Source organism: Gallinula chloropus (genome assembly GCF_964237585.1).
Source record: "Gallinula chloropus genome assembly, chromosome: 1".
NCBI classification, from domain to species: Eukaryota; Metazoa; Chordata; class Aves; order Gruiformes; family Rallidae; genus Gallinula; species Gallinula chloropus.
This window is the reverse complement of record NC_140085.1, coordinates 182,477,934-182,501,337: the sequence shown is the minus strand read 5'-3', so window position 1 is coordinate 182,501,337 and position 23,404 is coordinate 182,477,934. Positions and strand designations below refer to the sequence as shown.

The 23,404-nt window shown below is 43.9% G+C and overlaps 1 protein-coding gene across 1 annotated transcript; it reads left to right on the top strand.

Annotated features, from left to right (window-relative positions):
• Nucleotides 1-555: 555 nt before the first annotated feature.
• On the top strand, nt 556-22,703 carry RUBCNL (rubicon like autophagy enhancer; the record flags this gene model as incomplete). Its single annotated transcript, XM_084280077.1, has 15 exons — nt 556-627; nt 2,851-2,959; nt 5,567-6,223; nt 9,966-10,051; nt 13,193-13,400; nt 14,320-14,424; nt 15,667-15,709; nt 16,107-16,239; nt 16,643-16,788; nt 17,607-17,671; nt 18,717-18,955; nt 19,668-19,729; nt 20,886-21,039; nt 21,167-21,257; nt 22,213-22,703. 15 exons carry the CDS (start codon nt 556-558, stop codon nt 22,323-22,325), a joined length of 2,283 nt encoding a protein of 760 aa, XP_084136203.1. The 3' UTR covers nt 22,326-22,703.
• Between the last annotated feature and the right edge of the window lie 701 nt (nt 22,704-23,404).

Below are 23,404 nucleotides of genomic sequence, written 5' to 3'. Positions count from 1 at the left end.
GCTCGCCCGCCGGGAGGAGCTGGGAGCTGCGGGTAGGGACGGGGAGCTGGGTCGGTGCGCGCCGTGCTGGGGCGGGAGGCCGTGGGATGTGTCGGTGCCTTTCTCGGGATCAGACGCCTTGCAGAGCTGCTCGGCAGGCTCAGCGCTTCCGTGTGCGGGACTGCGCAGCTTTCCGGCGCCGGGCTTTATTCATTGCCGGTGCCTTCCCCTGCCCGGTACCGGGGAAGGGGAGAGAGAGCCGCCTCTCCCCTCCAGAGCCGGAGCGCGGGGGCTCCGCCGGGGCCGCTCCGCCTCCTCCCCCTTTCACAGCTGGCTGCGGGGACTCCTCTGGGCGCGCAGCAGGCATTCCCGTTGGGTTGGCTTAAAAAGAAGCAGCGCTAAACCGGGCTCTTTGCTAGCGCAGGCTGCCATCGTGGCTGAGCTCTGCCTTTCGGGGGGTGCTTAGAAGCCTGCGAGGGCAAGACGGTGGAGAGCCGCGGCCAGCGCCGGGGTGACTGTAACTCCTTCCTGCTTCCAGGTACTCGGGCAGCCACAGAAGATGAGTGTTCGCCCATCATGTCTCTCCACGCGGTAGCTCTGGCCAGCTACGGCGGGACGCGGGTCTTCAAGCACCCCGGCTCCAGAAAGGTACGGCGAGGCTGCGGTGGGGTGAATGCTGGCTCGGTGCTTTCGTTTCGGGTTTTATTATTAAAAAATAACCAAAAAAAAAAAACCCGCCACCCCAAAAACATTTTGGTTCTCGGTGGTTGCGGTAAGCCCTGTATTTATAAATGCTGGTGGCCTTGTTGCGGAGTTAATTTGGGGAGTGCAGCCCCAATACGGGCGGGAAGCTGACTCACTGACGCTATTAAAGATGCTGAAGTGTCGGTGGGTTTTATCGGTTACGGCAGCGTGTTGTGGTACTACTGTTCGTGCACCTCTCACCGTGTTTCCTTACAAGCGCTTCTTCCCGTGCTTATTTCGGGGTGTTTTTCAGCGGGCTTTGTTGGGTTTCTCTAGCTCGATGCTAAAGGAGCTCCTTCCCAACCTGTGATACAGCTGAAATCGTCACGTCTTGAAAGTAAATGGAAATCTTTTATCTGAATTCTCAGAACACCGGTTGCTTCTGACGAGATCTAAGGGATGGGGGGGCTGTTTAAAAAAAAAAAAAAGATTAAATCTGAAACCTTAGCACTTTTAGTATCTGCACTTAATGGTAAAGTACTTGCCTTCACCGCGGTTATCAGGCAGCTCTGGTGCTTGTATCCTCAGAGGCAGAGGGAGTTAATTGCTCATACCAAACCCCCTTTTTTTTTCCTTTTTTTTTTTGTTTTTAATTCAACATAATAAATAAAAATAAGTTGCCATAAGAACTACTCTGCCTGGTAATATTGACAATACAATAGTGTTATGTGTATAAAGACTGTGCACACAGTGTTTTATCTAAACGTGCTGGGGGCAGGGAAAGCAAACAAACACTATCAAGTACTGAAAATAGTATTTTTTCTAAGCACTGTCATAAGCAATCACTAAATGTTTGAGATTCAACATACGGGTTTGGGCCTGAAATGCTATTCTTCAGTTAAAAGGGAAATTCTTTGTGGCTTTTAATTTCTTCTGCTTTCCATGTGTCTGAAGAGTATCTGGACTGGATCTACTGCCTGAGTCACGTTGCTCTCTCCCATGAGTATAACGCAGGGAGCATAGAGGATGACACAAGGTGGCAGAGGACAGGACACCTTCTAACTTGCTTCTCTATGTATGGAATCACAGGGTGCAGGGGAGGGTGAGAGGCATCCTGGGGATGCTACTGTGTGGCGACACCTCGCAGATGACCGAGTGGGGAGCAGGCGTGAGGTACGCCTTGCTCTAAGTGCCTTTTAATGATGTTCCAGTCACAGTAGGGCACCACTTTAATTTCCTAGATTATCTGCGGGTCCATAACACGCTTGAAGCAATAGAAAGGGAGTGGGAGACCAGTATGTGACCATCACAAAGAAGTTGTGATCTTAGGGAAGAGACTTTGTTGCTGTGTTATCCTGAGTGTATCTTACTCCCTTGTTGAAGTTAGCCCCTCAGTTGGTATTTGTGCTAAACTGCTTGCCCTGGTTTGGCTTATGCTGGTTTGTCAGCATGGCAAATCCAGCTTTGGGGTTTGAAATACCAAATCAGCAGTGTCATGACTGCACAAAGCAAAACGCTGATCTGGTACAAACCTGCTCAGTTGGTTCACATGCATTAGAAGTTTTTTGTCAGCTCGATCTGGCAGGCTGCATGCCAGGTCAAGTATTATCTACTGCTGTCACTTCTTGCTTTATGCTGGGTCAACTGTGTTGGTGACGTGAAGCATGTGTACTGTGTTCTATCAAATTAGGCAGATGTGAATACCTGACCACGCTTGTGCCCAGCCGATACAGCTGGCAGATCAAGCAGCAGACCCAGCAGGTGCTTGTGGCCTCATAGATTGAGCTCATATCTTGTGTATATCGATACAGGCTTGTGTTTCCAGCTACAAATTGGTGGTTCCTTGAATGCTTTTCCACTTCCTTGACATTGTTTTGACACATATATAGATATCTGCTTCTGGATTTTGTCTCATATGTGCCTTATGCATGTGAAGAGATGTTTTTAGTCACCTGCCTTCTGGAGTGAAACACAAGATGCAGAGTTGAGATGCCAATGCTCTCCAGACAGTTTTCTCTCTCCAGATATTTTCAGACAACCAGAAGTATAGGCAGTGGTTAGGTGACTGTCAGCAAGCCTTGGCATGGTGTTTTTTCCGGCTGGGATGACTGTGATACTGGGCGTGTATCATTACCAGAGTACTGTTGGCTTATAACTACGTTGCCTGCCTGTGTGTTCTTCTCCTAGTTAAACCACGAAAGCCTAAAGGTGGCTTTCACCGAGTCACCGTATTCTTCAAGCCCCTCAGCGAGGATCAGCTGCCTTGCTCCAACACCTCAAATCTCTGTTCTCTCAGGTATGTCCCAAGATTGCCTCCCTTGGGGGAGCCTTTGCTTTTGTAGCGCTTGCAAAAGTTACCGATGTTTGTGTGTGTGCTGAAGGAGGATAGTGTGTCTGGAGAAGGAGCCTTGCTAATTGGCTTGGAAGATGGGACAACATCAAAATATATTGTACAGTTTGAAAGTTTATTGCTTTTTCAGTGGTAGTTTGGCTTTTTTTTTTTTTAAATCACATTGGCATTTTCAGACCTCAAGTAAAATACTTGGACTTTTCAGATGATTCTTGGCAGGTTAAATCCTTGTTCATTGAAGAAATAGTTTCTCAGATTTATGAGATTACTGTAATTACTCACATGAGTATCAGTTGCAAAACTGACCATGAGATTTTTATTTTTTTAACTGGAATTAACATATTTCTGGTAGCAGTTTTAAAATGTGGGGGTTGGTTTGTCTAGTAAGTCTTTGGTGTGTCCTATTTTTTGTGGTTTTTTGCTTTAAATTTGGCAGAGCAGAAGTGTGAGTTAAAATTTTAAAACTTACTCTTTTTTCTCTTATAATCCACTAAAACCAAGTCTTTAGCAGAGCAAGTCAGCATGGTTATGTGGTTAGTGCTAGAGATGTTCCGTGATGCTGGAATAGTGGAGATGACAAAGGATGAGTGGGGTTGGAAGGTTGTCAGGATGTGTTTTGCAATAGGAGTGCAGAACGGAAGAGTTGAAGACAGTAAGGCTAAATATTTTGTCTTGCACAAAAAAAAGAGGATGTCTTCAGGCCGTGTTCGGATAGTCCACTGCAATTGAAACCTCTGACAGTTACCAGAATTGCTTTCTTTTTCCGAAAAGATAAAAATATATTTGTCTCAAAACCAGCTAGCTTTTGTTTTCACACTCCTGCCCTTAACACACAGAATCACGAGGTTGGAAAAGACCTTTAAAATCGAGTCCAACCGTTCCTGTCCTATGCTAAACCACATCCCTACATACCTGATCTACCCTTGTTTTTAAACACACCCAGGGAAGGTGACTCAACCCCCTCCCAGGGAAGCCTGTTCCAGGCCCTGACAACTCTTTCAGTGAAAAGTTTTTTTCCTAACATCTAATCTGAACCTGTCTTGGCTCAGCTTTGTGCCATTTCCCCTTGTCCTTTCTACACTATTACACTGCCACATGGTGTTTCTTTGCGAGTGCAGTCAGTGAAACATGCAGCGTTGCTGCTACTTCTGCAAGAGCTTTGTCCTGCTCAGTGGCAGGTTGCTGGTCCCAGTCACAGATGAACTCTTCAGATGATTTTTGACCTGGCTTTACTAGGACAGCATTGCTTACAGCTCTTGCAGTATAGCTTATACGTGATGTTCTTAATATATATATTTTTTCCCCCACCTTTCTCTTGATAAGGACTGCTTTTTATATCAACTTGCTTTTCCAAAGTATGTGGTTTTTTTTTTTAATTTTGGTACCTTTGTTATTAAACTTTGTTATCGTGCAGTTTGAGTGAGTTCTGGCTTCCGGGTGACTTGTGGGGAGGTTTACTGTTTTCTGGAGAGATAATGTCAAGGCAGAGCAAACTCTGGGCAAAGTCTGTATTCTGTAAAACTTGCTGGTTTTTGCACCAGCAGTGTTTAACATTCTTTGTGGTCCAAACTGAGAGCTCTTTGCCCTGGAAATGAATCTTCTTGATTGTACCTATTCTTAGAATTTTACAACCAACTTATCTTCCCCAAAGGAGACGGTTGTTAACTTCATTCTCAGTGTGGTTGGTAGTTTCTTCTCCAGTGTAGACTTTGTGTCTAATCTCCCCATTGCTTGGGTGATCGCAGTTCCTGTGAGGCTTTTCTTTCAAGGTAAAGGACTTCAGTTCATTCTTGACTAGCTTCTATATGATGCTGGCGGTGTCGTGTTTGCTGCTACAAGCAGTTTTTCCTTTTTCTATTGAACTTCAGTTTTGTGGTAGATCACGTAGGCCCTTGGCAGGCAGTACTTTTCCTTCAGAGGCATCACAGAGAACTCGCAGTAACAGAGATGATTTTAGTTCATGTAAATGGTGTCACCACAGTGAATAATGGACTGAATGTTACTTTAGCCTTTTTTGCATGTGGAGGAGTGTCTGACTGAACTGAAGCATGCAAGCCTGTGACCTTTTATTACTAAGTGTGTGTGTATATATATATATATTTTTTTTTTTTTCGTTCCTGCTGTTATGATACTTCATATATCTTGTTAGAATGTCTTCTTGCTATAAATCTTCTCTTTTCCTGGCAATAGAACCAGTAACTGTACCGGTAACCATACGTCATCCAGTTTAGAACAATGATATTTTTGAGCACCCTGACAATTGGTCACCATTAAAGGCCTAACTAATTGTGTTTGGCTAGTAGCAGCATACTTTAATGTTGGTTTATTACCTAGTCGTATCAACTACAGAATTGCTTCCTGCCTGCAGAAAGCCAGAGACTTCTTGCACGAAGAGGCAGCAGAGTGTTGTGTGAATTCAGTTCTTCTCTTTCCTTCTCACCCGTGTGAAAAACAATGCACGTTTTACTCATATTGTAAATTAAATTTCTGATTTTAAGGATTGTTTCCTAACGTCTCCTGGGGTTTTGTTGGGTTCTTTTTGCTTCTGAACAGATGAATACTCGAGGCCAGCAGTGATTGGACATGCCGGAAGTTTTGGATCGTACCCAGGCAGCGCGGAAGCTATCAAAGGCATTCTCACGTCTGTTCTAAATGCATCTGGTTTGAAGCCCTCTTTGGTGCCTGAGCAGACCACAATGCAGGGGGATGAACGCCCAGACAGTGATGTGGAACAGTGGGAAGAAAGTAGCGATGGGGATAGCCATGACGACAGCGACAGCGATTCCGCACATCGCAGTGCGGCCTGCACACAGACAGACATTCGGTTTACGAGGCACCGGGCCTGTTGGGACAATACACACTGCGATTCCTCTAAACCTTCACTGGACACTTTCTTTTGTCCCCGTTACTCTGCTGGGGATCCTGCTGCTTCCTCCTTAAATGGTTTTGCTCTTTCGGACATGTCCCCTGGGAAGCGGGACTGCTTTACCCAGGTGACGTTAACAGGAGGCACGGTCACGTCGGCTGTTGTGCATTCTGGAAAAGAGCCTTACAGCGCTTCCGAAAGAGACTTGGCTTTCACAAGGTTTCTTCCCGAGTCAACTGTTGGCAAGACAGCAGACCTGTTGAAATACCCCTGTGCTTCGGAGCCCGTGCCTGTCAGTGACAGTGACAGCAATTCTCCCAGTGGACCTTCCGTCAACAGAACAGGTAACGTCACAGGTCTGGTTTTGTTTTAAGATTCCTGTGCTAGGAGAGACAACTGTAATTGGAGGCGATACGGCCCTTGTTTATGGTGATTATGAATGACCAGATAAGCACTGTCCCTCAGAATAGAAGGAGAAAGCTTCAAAACAAAGGACAACCAGAAGGCTGGACTCCATGGAATGGGAGTCTGGTTTCCAAGCATATGGGTGTCCCATGGGGAGAGAAGCAGACTGAGGGCTGCTAGCCAAGGGTGTTCCTGTTCCTGCCATGGCATGTGGCTCGGGACTCATTTGGTTGGGATATTTAGGGCAGAGCCCCCAAGATGGAGCAGCTGGCCTGGCCCTGAGCCTGTGCGTGCCTCCTCATGAGGCTCTCCAGCCTTCCCAGGCTGTGGACCCAGGACCCTGCCCCATGACTGGAATAGCAGAATCCTCTCACATTTAATACCTGACATAAATATGAACAGCCTTAGCTACATCAAGCTTAAATGTTTCTATTTTATTTATAAAGGGTGCTATTGGTAGCTAAAGGCTTTTCTTATGAGATACTGAGCCCCGGAAAGATGGTGCAACCATGGCCTGATTTTTCTACTGGAAATGAAGGCAAATGGGAGCAGTCTACCTGCTTTTGACCAAGGCTTTTTGGTTTTTTCTCCCTTTGGTCAGTAGAAGCCATAGTGGTGACACTCCATTAGGATTCACTTCCAAGCTCTGGCACTCCCTTGCTCTTCACCCAGAGCTCCTTCAAGCAACATCTCAAGTAGGCACGTGCTGTTGTAGGACAGCGAGCTTTTAGTAGTAATAACTTGGTCATCTGGGATAGGATGTTGTCAACAGTTGGTATGGCCATGTTTATGGCCGTTTCCTTCTGCTGGGTGATTTGTTGTCCCCATGTGTTTGAGTCGTGCCAGCCAGGGAGAAGGAAACCACAGTAGTGGTTGGAGGTGGTCAGGGCCAGTTGCACAAGTTTGGGTACCCTGCTCTGGAAAACACAGCCCGGGCCACGAGGCACGTGTGTGCGAACAAATAAATGGTGCGTGACTCGGTCTTCTGGCACCCATAGGATGTGTCACAAGCTTGTGTTGGGTCAGTAACGCTGCTGGCTGTCCAGAAGCAGAGGAATACAGCAGCCAGGTGACTGGAGAAGTAGTTGCCTTGATTTTACTGACGAATAATCCTCACGGGAGCCAGGATCCTGTGTTACACTGCACAGCAACGTGGGCTCCATCTGCATCACTTTGTTCTGTAGAAAGTGAAAACTTCAGCCATTTCATCATTCCATGCTGCTCCTCAACGTTTAACTCTGGGTAGCCTGCAGTGAGGGGAGGGAGGTCTCGTTCTCCCTTGCAACGTGCAGGACCATGAGGAAAGGGAAAGCAAATAGCAAACTGAAAAAGAAGAAATAAAACACTTAATTTGAAGGCAGGTGTTGCACAAGAGCAACTCCTGACCAGCCTTCCTTTCCATTGCTATCAGTGATTTCTCACTTCAGTTTCTTGCAGGAGAATAAATGAGGGATGCTGAAGACATAAGAAAATGACTAAGATTACTAAAATCCCAATAAATACTGGGTTTTGGTGTTAATTTATTAACTCTTCTTGTGGGATTTTTGTCCTGATTCTGTGAGACTCTTATTAGAACTCATTTGTATTTTTAAGGGCTGTTCTCTGCTGTCCTTATGTAACCTTCTGAAAAGGCTTGGTCATTGTTAATGAAGAGCCTGTGACTGAATTTGGTATTTTCTGGGGGCTTTGTTGTGGCTGCTTCATCACTGGCAGTTCAGTGTTTTTTCTTGCTTTTAACCTCTGTGTGTATCAAGGTCACTTCCTTCTTCAGCTCTTGAGGGCTCTTTCCCCAGCCTCAGCAGCCTCCAGGCAGTTCCAGTGCTCAGGAGCAGAAGTGCAAACAGATTTATTTTTTTTTATTCATTTTTTCTTTTGCCTCAGACCCGGAGTTGCATCCCACTGCTGGATGCACTGAGCTCCTTCCCCACGCTTCCTCCCAGTTCATGTTCTTTCCACTAAAAGATGCAAGTGGAATGGATGCAAGAAGTAAGGGAGAGAGAGCTCACTTCCTTTAGATTTATATTTGGGATGTTGTGCATTTTATATTTTACAGAAAAAAAAAATTAATTTCCCCTTTTTAAATTTTTTGCTTATTTTTGGTTCAGAAAGTAATTCGTTGTCCTAAATGTCCATCTATTATCAAGTTGTAGGACCTTTAGCACTTACCTGTACTCCCTTTACACTCCTTATACAGTAAGATGAATCATCAAATAGGCATGTAAATAACCTAATTAGATAATGATGTTGCCGTGATTAAATCTGTTTTGAAAAGTCAGGTCATCAGCCTTCCCCTTCCCCACCCCCCTCCTCGTGGTGTACACAATGGAGGTATTAATAATTCTCTACAAAAAAACATGACGTCTGCCTCGCTAGGCTCCAGCACGTTATTGACTTTCCAGCCTGATGTCACCAGTGCTCAGGGCAGCGTATCAGGGCTTCTATAAATGAGGCAATATAAGGAATCTAAACTAGGCCTGAGAGTTCAGTGCCCTTTAGTTGGAGAAAATGTTGTCAGAAATTATTCTCATGCTTTGTGGGATCTATTTATCCTCTCTGTGACTCTCAAACAAATTCAGCATTGGGTCTTTCTTCCCCACCCCCCTTTTTTTTAATTGCAAAGACCTTCAGATTAACCCCTCTTATCTGCAATTTAGATGTGGTGTATTTTATCCTGTAAACGTCAGCAGAGAGGAGTTGCTTGGTTATGAGGTCAGAGAAGAGGTAGTAAACAAACACCTGTCAGCCTAAAGCCAGAAGTCACTTCCTTTCGTATCGCATTAGTGTGTATGTTCACAGACATACATAATCTGTTATCCTTCCAGCAAATTTCTTCTAACTGGTTGTGAGCACTTTGAAAACAAGAGGGTGTGATCTTGAACCTTTGATTCTTTGGGGGAGAAGATTGTGACTCTCTGTGTTGATGGATAAAAGCAATCCAGGGTACCGCCTGGACCTACAGTAAAACAGGCATGTTCAAGGAAACCAGAAGAGTTCTTAGTCTGACAAAGAGTTTAATTTAGTTTCACACACACATCATGCTCGTCAGTGAATGCCAGGAAAACAGAACTGCCACTCTGGGAAGTGGGGAGGACTGCAGCTGATGCTTCTGTCCCGGTTGTATGCAATGCTGTGCAGCATGGGTGGTATTTGGAAACAGGAGGGAAGTTTCCTTGAGGTATGGAAGTGGCGAAGCTATTTCCAAACTTTCTGTAGTCACACAATACCAGCAGTGAGTCAGGGAACCTTTTAGACCACTGCATCTGTCTGCAGGCCCAGAGCAGTGTGATTTCTTTTCCTTCCAGCTGTTGTGAAGGTGCAGAGAGCAGCATTAGCTGGCTGTGCTGCCAACTGCAGAGCATCCCTGTAATCCCAGCCTGAGGTTCCGACCATGTTTGACCCCCGATAGCTCAGGCAGTAGCTGGGGGAGGCTGTGCTGTTGCCTCATGGCATTTAAACTCTGCTTCCCTGCTAGTTGATACTTTAAGTTGCCCAGGAAGTTCAAATGCTGATGTATCCCTCACATTTCTCTCTTTTTGCTTAATTTCCACCACAACATCTGGCCCAAAGAGCGTTCAGGTTTAGAAAAGAAAGTTGCTTTGCTTTTTGGAAATCACCCTGAACACATCCTGGGAGCTGCAGAGGAAAAAAAGTAACTAATAAAAGTTCTTGTTGTATGCACAGGTTCTGCTTCTCCTTTGAACATAAGTGCTATACCCATGAACCGTTCATTGCAGGACGTCTGCACGCTCCCAGAAGACGTGGAGAAGGTGAGGACAGCAAAGACCATTGTCATAATGGGTTTTTCTATTTTACACTGGCAAAACTGAATAACAGGAGGCGTTTTTCAGTAACAGAACTTTCTGATAGCTAAAGACTAATCTTTACTAACACTGTATTTTCCCTCTTCTTCCACTCTGTGGGTGAACCTACAAACCTAAAATGCCTATTTCTTAATTTATGTTTACTCTCAATCCTTAAATATTTTAATTGTTTTAAAATAACAGAAATGTTTTAGGCCACTATACACTTCTGCTTTTCATGCCATCATTTTCCCCCTCAATTCCTTGAGACCAAACTTCAAGATTATTATGGTCATGTTATAGTTACGTTAGCATTATTTACGTAGAATGTGTTGCAGTGACGTGTGTCTGGATGGGGCTTACCTCCTGCCCTTGGTATCAGGAGATAGGGAGAGGGTGGGATTTTAGTGTGTGTGAGCATATGAGATTGCTGTGAAAGAAAGACAACATGCATAGCCAGTGCAGTAACTGTAACATCTGCAGTAACTTAAGCAGTTTCTTGTGGTTTCTAATTTGCATAAGGGACCCAAATGGTCTTGGGTGTGTTGTCAGATAGGAAACCCCTTTGAGCTTATAAACAGAGATAAAGATGAAAAGATAATGTTACCACACATAACTGTTTACTAAATGTTACTCTTTTCTAACAGTTGGAAATGAGGGACTAATGTTTTAATTAGGTATTGCAATTAGTAGGATTTAATACAAAAGAGCTTTAAATCTCCTTTTAGAAAAGGAGATTTCTGTTGCTGGACTGTGGATGTGTGTGTGGTCCCATGTCCTGTGCCCAAGCACCTTTGTGCACAGGCTGGTTTTACTGAAGTGTCAAGTTCCGTGTTGAATTTGAACATTTCAGCGTCCTTAAGGTACATCTTTAAAAACCCAAAAAAACTCCCAGTAAATCACACACCCAAACCCAACTAAGTTATGAGCTGTCATCTCATGTTGTTTTTTTTGTGAAACATGTTTCATAAAGGAGATGATGTTTCTTTATCCGTAATGTAGAAACCGAAACCAAAATAATTTACTTTCAGTCACTAGGAGACCAGTCAGTAGATAGTCTGGACTAAAAACCAGTCTGAGAACCATAGAGTGAGGCAAGATTGCATATGCTACTTCCCTGTGCAGGTGATTGGGGTTGATGGGAGTACAAATTAGAAGATAACAAGAGCTCAGGCCTGCATTTAAAAACCAAACAATAATGATGAAAAATATTAATAAAAACAAACCTAAAAACATTTAAGGATGTGAAATAATATCTTTGAAACTTAGGAGACTGAAAACTAAAGTACTTGTAGTGTCAGCAAGTCTGGAGAGTTGTAGCTGTTTGCCAGGAAGGAGATGGGCCAGATAATCTAGAGGGACTTTCCACTGATGCACGGGGGAGGGAAGAGAAATGAGCAGGTTGGTGTGTTGCAGCTGAGATAGGATTGCTTCCTGGGGTGACAGACAGGCAGAGGTGAAAGCTGATAGTCATGCTGTGACTGCAGGAGGGCCTGCATCCTCTTTCACCTGTTTGCAAGTTGAAGATAGGCTTCTAGTTATTTTTATCAGCAGGACATGCTGGGGTGCTGCCTTCTGCCACTGACCCGGGCTTAACCAGTGTCACACAGGCTTTTTGAATCTTTGGAGTAGGAGATGTCCTGTTAATCTCCCAAAAGGAAAAAAAGTCTGTTTAATTCTTTCCTGAGGTTCACTGGTGTGTCCTGAAGTTCACTGAAAGCTGCCCCTGGAGAAACTGCACCAAATAAGTGATGTTAATCAGTGTTAAGGAAAGGATAAAAGCGTTCAGACACCCATGGGGACCTGTGGGCTCTCTCTAATGTTGAGATTAATCTCTTTTACATGCGTTTGGCTGTGTGCAATAGGAATCAGTGATGTGTCTTGCACTCCTGAAGATTTAGCTATTTCTGTACACTGATGTCTGCCTTCACGGTTCCCGTGCAGGTTCTAGGGGATATCATGAATACTGACCCGAGTGGTACAATTTTCTGAGCATCAGCCACATTTTACAAAGCTTTTTGCTATTTTGCACTCAGAATCTCTAGCCTTTAGGTACTGCCGTGGTAATTTAGACAGAGGTTTAGCACAGTGCAAACATGTGCCATTGAGGGGAGATGGAAGAGTAACTTGGGCAACTCTTGAGTGTCAATCAATACCCCTGAGTGCACCCAACCCTTCATCATGCATCCACTTTTGAGCTGAGCCTTGGTTAGCAGTAGCACAGGCAGTGCTGGTGGGATGCTGTGTTAGACCACTGGAGATGGGGCATACATCACTGATGTTGGGGCACAGAGCCCCGGGTTTGGATGCCTCAGTGGTACCAGAGGTGGCTTTACAAATTCCCTTTTCCCAGAGGATGTGTTGCCCAGGCAGGCAAGATGTTGAGGGACACCATGGGGAGGACTTGTTTGGTGTGGAAGTGACATGGTGAAGCTTTGAAACAGCTACCTTAAAGCGGTGTGCACACCATAGGAACTATGTTCCCACTTACCCTTATCCCAGACTTCCCAGGCAGCCTTGAGTTGCACGGTGTAAACTCTGTCACTGCATATTCCTGTCTTGGCTACTTCAACTCTTAACACATGGAAGTATTTTACTACTTCTGTACTACACACTACCTGAAGATCTACAGTCCCTTCAAAACTTGCCACGCTGGCCCCATCCAAGTTATTGTGCTTGTAAAACTGCTTGTGCACACTGACTTGGCAATTAAAACCTATTAAATAGGTTACATGGTTTCACACGTGCATACTAAATCATGCAGTGTAACTAGACAGCCACATCTCTAAAATGCATACCTAGTCATCAGTCAGGCATGTAATCAAGTTTCTTCTTATCTAATAGATGGGTAAGATAAAAGTAAATTCTATCTTTTAATCAAGGGTGAGACAATTATCAGGGCAGCTGCCTTTTGCATGTTGTCTCTGATTCGCCCTCTGGGTGATTGTTTGGGTGTTTTGCTGTTTAAATGAAAAGTGAGAGAGCCTTACATTGTTCCTGGAGTTGAAAAAGTAGGGGGTGGTGGGGGTGTAAATTACATATTTCACTTTATCTTAAGTAAATATCAAATATCCTGTGTGCTGATGAGCGTTGCAATCTTGCACCCAGGAAAACGCACACTTCTTTGTTGCGGATATGATCATAGCATCGCTGGAAAAGATGAAATGTAATATCCTAAGCCAGCAAGCAGAGTCCTGGGGTGCAGAGGAAACAAGTGGATCAGATGGCAGCTATCACACCGATTCCGAGTTATCTTCTTACCCTGGCGTGAAGAAGTCTGATTCTTCTGTTGCCTCTTCAGACAGTGGCTATGAAGGCAAGTTATGAGGTCTATAGTGCAAACTTTTCTGACAGCCTTCCCTGTTTATTTTTGTGCAAGAAAACACTAAATGAATTTGGGTGTTGCTTGCAACCAAATCCTCTGTACCTTGAGTCTCTTGAGAGCTGTGTTCCTCACGATGCCGTTAGTGTTTCTTCCTTGTTGGTGGGTCAAATTCCTCCTTTTGAGTGCTCACATCTGTTGGGTGGGTTTTTTTGTGGGTTGTTTTGGTTTGGGTTGTTGTTGTTGTTGTCGTGTGGTTATTTTTTTCATGGGGGAAGAAACTCAAGCATAAAGTTCAAGTGCCACATGCCAAGCACAACTCTCTGTAGCATGTGCCTGTAGTTGACTGGTTTTCTCCTTGCTTAAACCCTTTCCTGCAGGATTTGAAGCTTAACTCTTTCCTGCTGTGCTTATGCAGTATGCAGATGAGGCTAGGCAATTGGTTTGAGTGAGACTGCCCAGAGTATTTTTTCACATACAGATTGAGGCAGGATAATAAATGCTCCCAGAGCTGTAATGCTTGAGTCAGCACATGCATTTTTAAGTAGATTTCAGCCTCTTGAGTAATGCAGATCTTAGGGATGGAATTTAAGTCTAAAGCCTAAGTGACATAACCGATGGGGAAAAATGAATGGTGTGCTTGCACATCAGAAGGGGAGAGACCATTGATAGTATAAAACCTTTTTGTTTGGTCTCTAGAAACTTCTTCCTAAGAGACTGAGGGACATGCTGTGTGACTGTATGGCAGATTCCCAAGAATTGTCTTTCTCTGTATGTGTATAAAAAGAAATAAATAAAATTACACTATATATTGCACTGTGTGCTGAAGCTTTGGTAAGCAAAGATAAGTATAACTGTAGCTACTCTATAAATGCTGAAAAAGTTTAACTGGTGTTGTCTTTGTTCTGCTTAGGCTGTGCTCTTCTGCCTGTCAGCTCCTCAGTGCATCTGCCATCACACCATGAAGTTACCAGATTTCATTGCCACAGTGACTCAGAGGATGAATATGTAATTATTGGTAAGAATTTAAAATTATAACTGCAGAAACAGCTCCATTCTTCATCTGAATCTGTTGCATCGTTTGGAAAATCGGTTGATTTAGATGTTATTGCAGGAGAAATACCATGAGAAAACAGAAAGAGCAGTGTAAGCATGACTCCTTATTAGAGTCATGCAGAAATGCCAGACTGGTGCAACATTTCCATTCTTAAAAGAATATGTTTGCTGGTTTGAGGGACTGAAATTATGCCTAAGGATAAAACCCAGTGAGTGTGGGTGAGCAAAGTGTGAAACTGGCACAACCTGAGCCAAATATAGCTGCATTGTTGGGAGAATGGACATGATCATTACCTCATTAGAGAGGTTGATTAGGTTTTAAGCAGCCCTCCTGCTTCAGGACTAGAACAGACTGTCCCCTTAGAGTCACTAGTGGTCTGCTTCTCTTCAGGACATCCTGAGTATCTTTCAGCTCACTTCTGGTTTTCACATATATAGAAATAGAAACCCTTAAAAGTAACCTGAGGAACATTTAACACTTATTTTTTCCTGTTAACAAAGCTTTTTTTGTTGTGGGGTTTTTTTTTTTTCCCTTCTCCCTTTTGGTTTTAGAGATTCGCCTTTTTCCTTCTTCCTCTTTTTCTAAACTAAGAGTGAAGAACTAGCTCCCCAAACTGCATTTCTTAGTAGCAGGGGTTATTCTGACATGTGTGAATGGGGTAATGTTTGTCTTGAGAGTATACATGTATAGTCAGAACTAATGCTACCAGTGTGGATGCAGTGTCTGCATAAGCAAAACAAAACAAAAAAGCTTTAATTCCATTCATCCCAACTAATTTGTTTCTAGCCTTAGCTGGCATGCCAACCATCGCTGCCTCCAAATGTCTGTCAGTGTTCAAGTAAATAAATTGACCCTTTATTGGTTCTGTATGTCATTATTTATGTCTAGCTCCTTCTGGCTGGGCTTGGACTGCAAGCAGACGCTTAGTCTTTCCTTATTAATTCTCCTGGTGATGATGATATGATGCGTAGCTGGTAGGGAGTACTCTTCATCAGCCGATGTCAGAGCTCTGCAGAGGAAATAGCCTCAGCCCTAGTTGTAAAACAGGCATAAGGAGTCTTCCCACATCCAGCAAGGGTGTTGTGAAGGTGAATATATTTGACACTGACACCGTGGTTACATAGAAGGTGGATTTAAAACAGTGCTGAGTAACAGGAGCTTTGTTTCTTAGATGACTTGATAAAACTTTCTCCTTTACCGCAGAACTTGAAGACCTTGAAAATCTGTCTGTCATCCCAGATGAAAGGTAATGCTCTGTATCTTACTATAACAGCCTGGTGGCACTACCTTTTCTGCTGGACCAGCTTTCTGATGACTCTTCCAGCCAGCCAGGGCGGGGAAAGGTGTGGGAGTGGTAAAGTTGGCCCTCCCAAGGAAGGGGAAGGAATGCTGCTTGACAGCAAGTGTCTGTGGTGCTTAGCTTAGCAGAGCGTTTCTCTGGTCCTGGAGTCTCGCTGGAGGGTGGTAGCTGTAGCTCTGTGAGGGCCTGGGTGTATCAAAGCAAGGGCATAGGAATGAAGGGGTGGGAAAAAACCTTTTTAGGGATGCAGAAGATGCAGCAGAGCTGCTGATGACATGCTGCTATTTTTTTTTTTTTTTTTTTTTTTTTTTTAAATTCACTGTCTTTCTTGCTTAACTTTCAGGTCATCTTTTGAACCAGGCAGTAATTCTGCTGAAGCAACAGCCCAGGAGTTGTGCAGAGCTTTCAGAAAACGCTGGTTGCAGACAGACTCTGCAGTTCAGCTGTCTGGTTGCCTGAGCTCATCTAAGCAGAGAGTGAGTCTGAGCTGAAAACAGCAAGCTCTTTATTCAGTTCCCCAAAAAATCATTGTCTCGCTGCAGCTGCTTCACTGTTAAGGAAAGGGGGAAGCTGCACTTAAAACCAAAAATAAATACAGACAAGTACTTACAGTTTATTAGTTCACATTAGATAAATAGTTAGAATTATTTATTTTTTCCCCTCTGGTTAGCAATTTTCAGCTCATTTAGGGTGTGCAGTTGTGAACACACAGGATGTACTTTCTTCTGAGACCAATACAAGGGAGTTTAACCAATGGGGGACTACATACACTTGAAAACTGAACTTTAAAATCCTGGAGTGTAGCAGGAGATGTTTCATAGTGTTTAACATGTCCAGATGATGGGCTCTTCATCTCCACGTGTTTGTCTTTCCCGGCAGACTGTGCTGAAAGAAGATATTCCAAGAGAGCTTGAGTCCAGTTTGAATCTGGCTGAAGAAATAAAGATCATATCCAAATTAAGAGGATCTTCTGGCTGGACCCCACCAAGATCACAGATCATATTTAATATTCACCCTTCAGTCAAGTAAGTCTTAAGGGACCTGAACTTCGTTGCTCTAGTACAGTGTGGGGATTTGTCTAGCACCTGCTGAAGTTCATGGAAGGACTCAGGGTCCTTTAACAGAACCTGAGGTTAGAGCTAGTGCATGGCACAGCCTTCTGCAGTGCCTGCCACCGTGCAAGAAAGTGGGTAGCACCTTTTCCCCTCTGTTGGCGTGTCCCGATGAACGTGGCGCGTGCGCTTTCACACATTGTGAGGCAGGTTCTGCTGGGTGTTGGGGTGGCAGAGCACTTAGCTGGACTCCTCAAAATTTTTCATTTTGTGAGATCACCTGGAGAATATTTTAAGCTTCCCCACTTCCTTGCTGACGCTTCATGGGTAGTAGTTTTCTCAGAAAGAGGGCAGAAAACATGTAGTGGTTGTCATGGTAGTGGTTGTCACTGTCTCTGCATAAAGTGGTGTTAAGTGTGTAAAACAGGCAGAGTGGCTTAATTCCCTCTGGTGTTGCCTGTTCAGTTGCTTTTTCAGTTCCAAATGTGGATTCTCCACCTCCCCCCCCCCCCCCGATATTGGTGCCACCTTAAGTTAAAGGAATTTAACTCTTGCAGCAATCCATGTTTAGACACACTAATTGACAACGTATTGTCCACAGAATAGCTTAGACTCAAATAAAATAGCCTACATCTCTTCCAGAACCCTTTTCTCCATGTGAAGGAGTAGTAGTTAGCTCCCAGTTTGGACATTTTCACTGGTGCCAGTGTAGCTGTCTTGCACTTTGGGAGGATGTTAACTAAACAGTGTACTGGATGCTGAAAGGTATAACTGTTTGCCTCTGTATGCAGGAGGGATGCAGTTGTGGCTGCCCAAAACTTTACGTGTGTTGGTTGTGGAACCCCAATAGAAAGCAGTAAGTATCCACTAAAAGAAAAAAACAAAAGCAAAACAAACACCACCCCCTCCCACCCACCAGATCCATAACTGGCAATCAGACTATAGTCTTCAAAACCACAATTTTACAATTGTGATACTTCTGTTTGAGTTAGAAGGGAAAATTCCCATTGCTGGAATTTCTCATTAGAGACAGAACACAAAACTTAATAGATTTCCTTCTTGTGCACAGTAAAAATTAATGATGGTCAACAACAAAACAGGAAAAGCTATTTAAAAATCATGCCTCCAGGCTGGAAAGTGCTGGTTTTATGTTTTCCAGTGGTTAATTTCAATAATTCTTTCTCTGTGCCAACTTCCAGATTTCCACAAGTCTCTGAGCTTATGCAATCTGTGGTTTTGCTTTTTTTTTTTTAACTGCTTTTTCTTCAAATCGTGATCACAAAATCCTGCTTGTAGATAAAGAGTATTTGTGATACTTAGTGGGAACTGCTGGAAAACATGGTGATTTACAGGTCCGACAAGCACACTTTGCCTAAGAAACCTTTGAAGTGGCTTTCAGTACTTGTTCTGGGGCTGTTCACAAAAGAGCAGCATTTTGTGATGGCCCCTAAAGCATCAGTGGCCTGTGATGGCACAGTAAATCCACCAGAGATGCAGAGACAGCACAAACTTCTTCATGTGGGAAAAAATATTATACAAATGTAACTCCAAGATCAGCTTGTCTTTCCACTTGGTGGAAGTATTTTGCATGTGTGTCACCTCGTGTGTCTCTTGTGGGTAAAGCAACAATGGTTTCTCTTAAGATCTCCTGTTGATAAATGCAATCAGTGCAGTGTGACAGACGAGGGAAGGAGGAGAGCTTTCTCTTCCAATGCAAAGTATAGACCTTGTGCACGTGTTTACCATAATAATACAGTGCCTTGCTTGAAACCAAACAAAAAACCCCAGGAAAAAACACCTTGCCCCTCACTCTAGTAGATGTAATTTAGACAGGTGAGGCGTACAGACAAGAGATATGTCCCATAACTATGTAGATTGTTTTAATTGCTCTCTACCCGCAGAATATATCCGGAGACTCCGCTATTGTGACTACCTGGGGAAGTACTTCTGTGACTGCTGCCACAGCTTTGCCCAGTCTGCCATTCCTGCCCGAATACTGATGAAGTGGGACTTCAAAAAATACTACGTGTGCAACTTCTCCAAACACCTGCTAGACAGTATATGGCAGCACCCGATTTTCAACGTGTCGTGTATTAACAAGGCCCTCTACACAAAAAGTAAAGAAATGGACAGGGTGAGGGTAAGTGTGGCCTCTCTTTGTTGGGAATATGTGGGTCTCAGACTTTTTGGAACAACTCCTCAGGTCACGTCATCCTTTGACATGTGCATGGGAAGGAGGCAGAGTTGGTTTCTCTGCACTTAAGACTTGTCCCATCACTGCTTCCGGGACTTGCCCTCTCCCCTCAGATGAAGGGGGAGAAGGGAGGAGTTCCCAACCTATGTCAGCGGTCTAATTTCCCCCCTTGTGTTCAGCAAGTCTTTCCTTACTGGTTTCCAGTTTTTGTTCTTGTGAGAAGCTGAGCTCCTGCAGTAAACAGGACTCCTTAAGTTGGTGGACTATTGTAGAAAACAGCCTTGGCTCATTTAAGGGCTGCACCTCCTACAGCTTGAGTGAGGGTGCTCTGCTGAAGATGACAAGTTCCCATGTGCTCACTTCTTGGCTGAGGAGACGCTTACCTGTTCCTGCACAGGTTTGGGTCTCACATCTTGGCATGCTGACACAGAGCTGTTTGTAGCATTAGGAATTACTTCCCCTGTTAGTGAAAGCAGCTTCTGCGTTCCTTGGCCTGTTGTGTGTTAGATCCGTTTGTTTAATGCTGTGGTAAGTTAGGTGTGGTTTGCTGTGCTGGCAGTGGTTGCTGACTCAGATGGGGGTGTTCCTCACTTGTGAATGTATAAACGCAGTTGCTTTTCATTTAAAAATCATTTTGTTTTTCCTCTTCACCTTTTAGGAGGCACAAGAACAGCTTTTTCACCTAAAGAAGCTTTTGAAAACCTGCAGGTTTGGTGAAAGGTATGGGCCATGATTGTGCATGGAAAATAGCTTACTGAAATGTACCCAAGTGCAGTAGAGAAAATTCTGATAACAAAACTTCCTTCTATTGTGCTGCAAATAGTGAAGAAAAGGTTTTATGTGGTAGCTTTCCGTGTCTTGTAACAGATTGAGACATTGGGCTCTAAATACCCAGTCGTGTTTGTTACATGTAGGAGTTTTTTTCCTACTTTGTCTCTGTTAGGTTCTCATTAGTTCTTAAAAGGCCAAAGATACTTACCTATAAGATGATTTGCTTTGGAAAAAAAACCCCACCAACCAACCAACCAAAAAACCTAGCAAATAGGGTTTTTTGATGGCTTAAAGATTTCTTCCAGAAATTGGTCATTCAGTTAAATTTATAAACATACTCAAATGGAAGTAGTAGCCAAAAGTGATAAATATCAAAACATGACCTTGCTCGCTGCTGCAAATTAAAGATTTTTGGTATTCACCACCCTAAACTATGAGCCTAAACATGTGAATGATAACACCTCTGCAGAACTCCTGACCTTTTTAAAAACAGACATAAGCAAAATAAGCTTTGAAAGGAGGTTCTGTTCTCTCTTTGATGTGGAATGCTTTTATGCATCAATTAACGTGTTCCCCAAAATTAGATAGATACATACTTTAATTTCTATCTCCTGTATGACAACCTGTGAATTTGAGAAACCTGCCTTAGAATCCTCGCTGTACCTTCTGCATCAGTGACATTTTAAAAGCAATAGCTATATTTTTCAGTGTTCACCTGCTCAGTACATGCAGGGCTTCACCTGATGCTGACCTGTGCAGGATAAAACCCCTCAAAGTTCTCCTTGCAGCAACAACAAAAAAAAAGTAAATAACACTGACTTTAGAAGTTATGTGAGATTTTACCTGCTGTTCCTGAGGTAGGAGAGAGCCCTTTACACATCATAGCTGGGGTAACTGTGCATGGCATCTCCAGTGCCTGAGAAATCTATATTCAAAGCAGATGTTTTATCACAAACCCTCCAGTTTTTGTTACTGTGATCTCAGATTGGGAAGGGAGGTAGGATGAACCTACTTTGTGAGATCCTTGGGTGAATGGAGAAGTGAAAGAGGCTTATATTCTTCAAATAGACTATTATTTGTAACTGTTTTTAATTTCTTTTTGCAGTGCACTGCAAGAATTTGAACAGGTCCCTAGCCATCTGACAGAGGAGTTGCATCTCTTCTCACTGGATGATCTGATGAAGATCAAACGAGGGCAGTTATTGCCCCTTCTTAAAGATATTCTGAAGAGCTCCACCTCCCATGTGGATGGTTGTGAGGTAAGGAAGAGCCAGGGCTCTTAGCATCCTCACAGCTGCGAGTGTGAGGAATATCTCTGCTGATGCTCCCAAGTAATTTTTTTTTCTCAGATTAAAAAGTATGTCCACTCTCTTTCTCCCCTCTTAGCTGTGTCAAGCAAAGGGCTTCATCTGTGAATTCTGTCAGAGTGCAGATCTGCTCTTCCCGTATCAGATTGCCAAATGCAAAAGGTGCACAGGTATGTTCCAGACCAAACCTCTTTCTTTCTCCCATGAGGGGAATGTTGGTGTGTAAAACTGTTCTGACTTACTTTAGGAACACACTGAGAAATTGCTTCACTGAAAGCAGGCATATGAGAGAACCGGCATGTGTAGTTGAAAACGGTGGATAGCCTGCATCTTTGAAATCCAGCCTGTGGCAGCTCTCTTGCATCAGTGAGTTCAGTGAGCAAAGCCAGGGACTTGCCTGAACACAATCCTGGCTGCAGAGGGAGGCTGGGTTTTTGGGTCTGCTCACGAGATTGAGCCTGGGACAGAGCTATACTGCTGCTGGATCAGATCTTGCCAACACTTGCAGTGAATCTTACACAAGTGTTTAGTCACAGTTACTACAGTGGTGGGTTTTGTCCCAGACTCCCACTGCTTCTGTTTACAGAATCACAAGTTTGGAAAAGACCTTTAAAATCAAGTGCAACCATTCCTGTCCTATGCTAAACCATATCCCTAACTACCTCATCTACCCTTTTTTTAAACACATCCAGGGATGGTGACTCAAACCCCTCCCTGGGCAGCCTGTTCCAGACCCTGACAACTCTTTCAATAAATATCTAATCTGAACCTGCCCTGGTGCAGCTTTGTGCCGTTTCCCCTTGTCCTATCTCCTGTTACTCAGCTGAAGAGACCATCGCCCACCTCTCTACAACCTCCCTTCAGGTAGTTGTAGGCAGTGATAAGGTCTTCCCTCAGCCTCTTCTTCTCCAGGCTAAACATTCCCAGCTCTCTCAGCCGTTCCTCATATGATTTGCCCTCCAGCCCCTTCCCCAGCCTGGTTGCCCTTCTCTGGACTTGCTCGAGGACCTCAATGTCCTTCTTATGGACTTCTATAACGGGTTAGAACATCTTTTGAAGGAGTGCAGCTACTGATTAATTTTTCTTTTCTTTTTTTCCCCCCTCAATGTGAAACTGCACAAGCAGAATGCAAAACATGTTTTCACAAAGCATGCTTCAAGTCTGGAGGCTGCCCCAAATGCCTGCGGATCGCAGCTCGGAGGACGCTGTCAGAAACCCCGTCACCGGTGTCTCCGTGAAACCGGGTTCCTCTCACTGCTAATTTCAGAAGATGTTTAAAGCCAAATCTTCAGGTGCCTGACTAAGGAATAATGTTGTTTTAGACATTACTATTTTTAACATGTGTCTCCTTTATGAGGGGTTAAAAAGAAAAAATCATGAACACTTTAATATCGTCGTTGAGAACTCACCCTAAAGGCGTTTCATCTTAACTGGTGACAGAAAGACTGTATGTTAAATCTGTGAGCAGCCTTTTGTTGGTTTTGTCCTTGTAATATTTTTAATATTATATTTTTCCATTGAAAATTATTCTTCTCTGTAATTCTGCAAAGAATCTGTAAATAGTAAAGGAGTGTTGGAAATGGTTCTGTGTGTTGGAATTTGGAAATAGGAGAAAGTGGTAGAATAAAAAATTATTCTCTCAAAAGCCCCTCAATAGAAAAAGCTTGACTGCAGATGCTCACCTGAAGTTCTGTTCTGACAAATGCTTAATGTGAACTCATGGATTTTTAAGCTTTTGGGGTTTGTTTTTAAACAGATATATGCAACAGCTTGTGGTGGGTTGACCTTGGCCTGCTTCTAGATGCCAACCTAATTGCTGTCTTCCCCCTTCCTCAACAGGACAGGGGGAGAAAGTAAGATGGAAGAGCTTGTAGGCTGAGGTAACAACAGGGACATCACTCACTGACTACTGTTATGGGCAGAAATGACCTGAATTAGGGAAATTAAATTTATTGCCAATTACAACTTCACCCACCATCTTTCTCAGGCTTTTCCTTCTCCCTGCCCCAAGTGGTGTAGGGGAGCCATAGAATGGCATGGGTTGTAAGGAACTCCAAGGATCATAAAGTTCCAACCCCCCTGCCACAGGCAGGGACACCAACCTCCAGGCCTGGATCTACACAAGGTTGCGCAGGGCCACATCCAGCCTGGCCTTGAACACCTCCAGGGATGGGGCATCTACCACCTCTCTGGGCAGCCTGTTCCAGCACCTCACCACTCTCTCTGTAAAAATCTTCCCCCTAATATCTAATCTAAACCTTCCCTCCTTTAGCTTTAATCCATTCCTCCTTGTCCTGCCGTTGTCTACCCTTTTCAA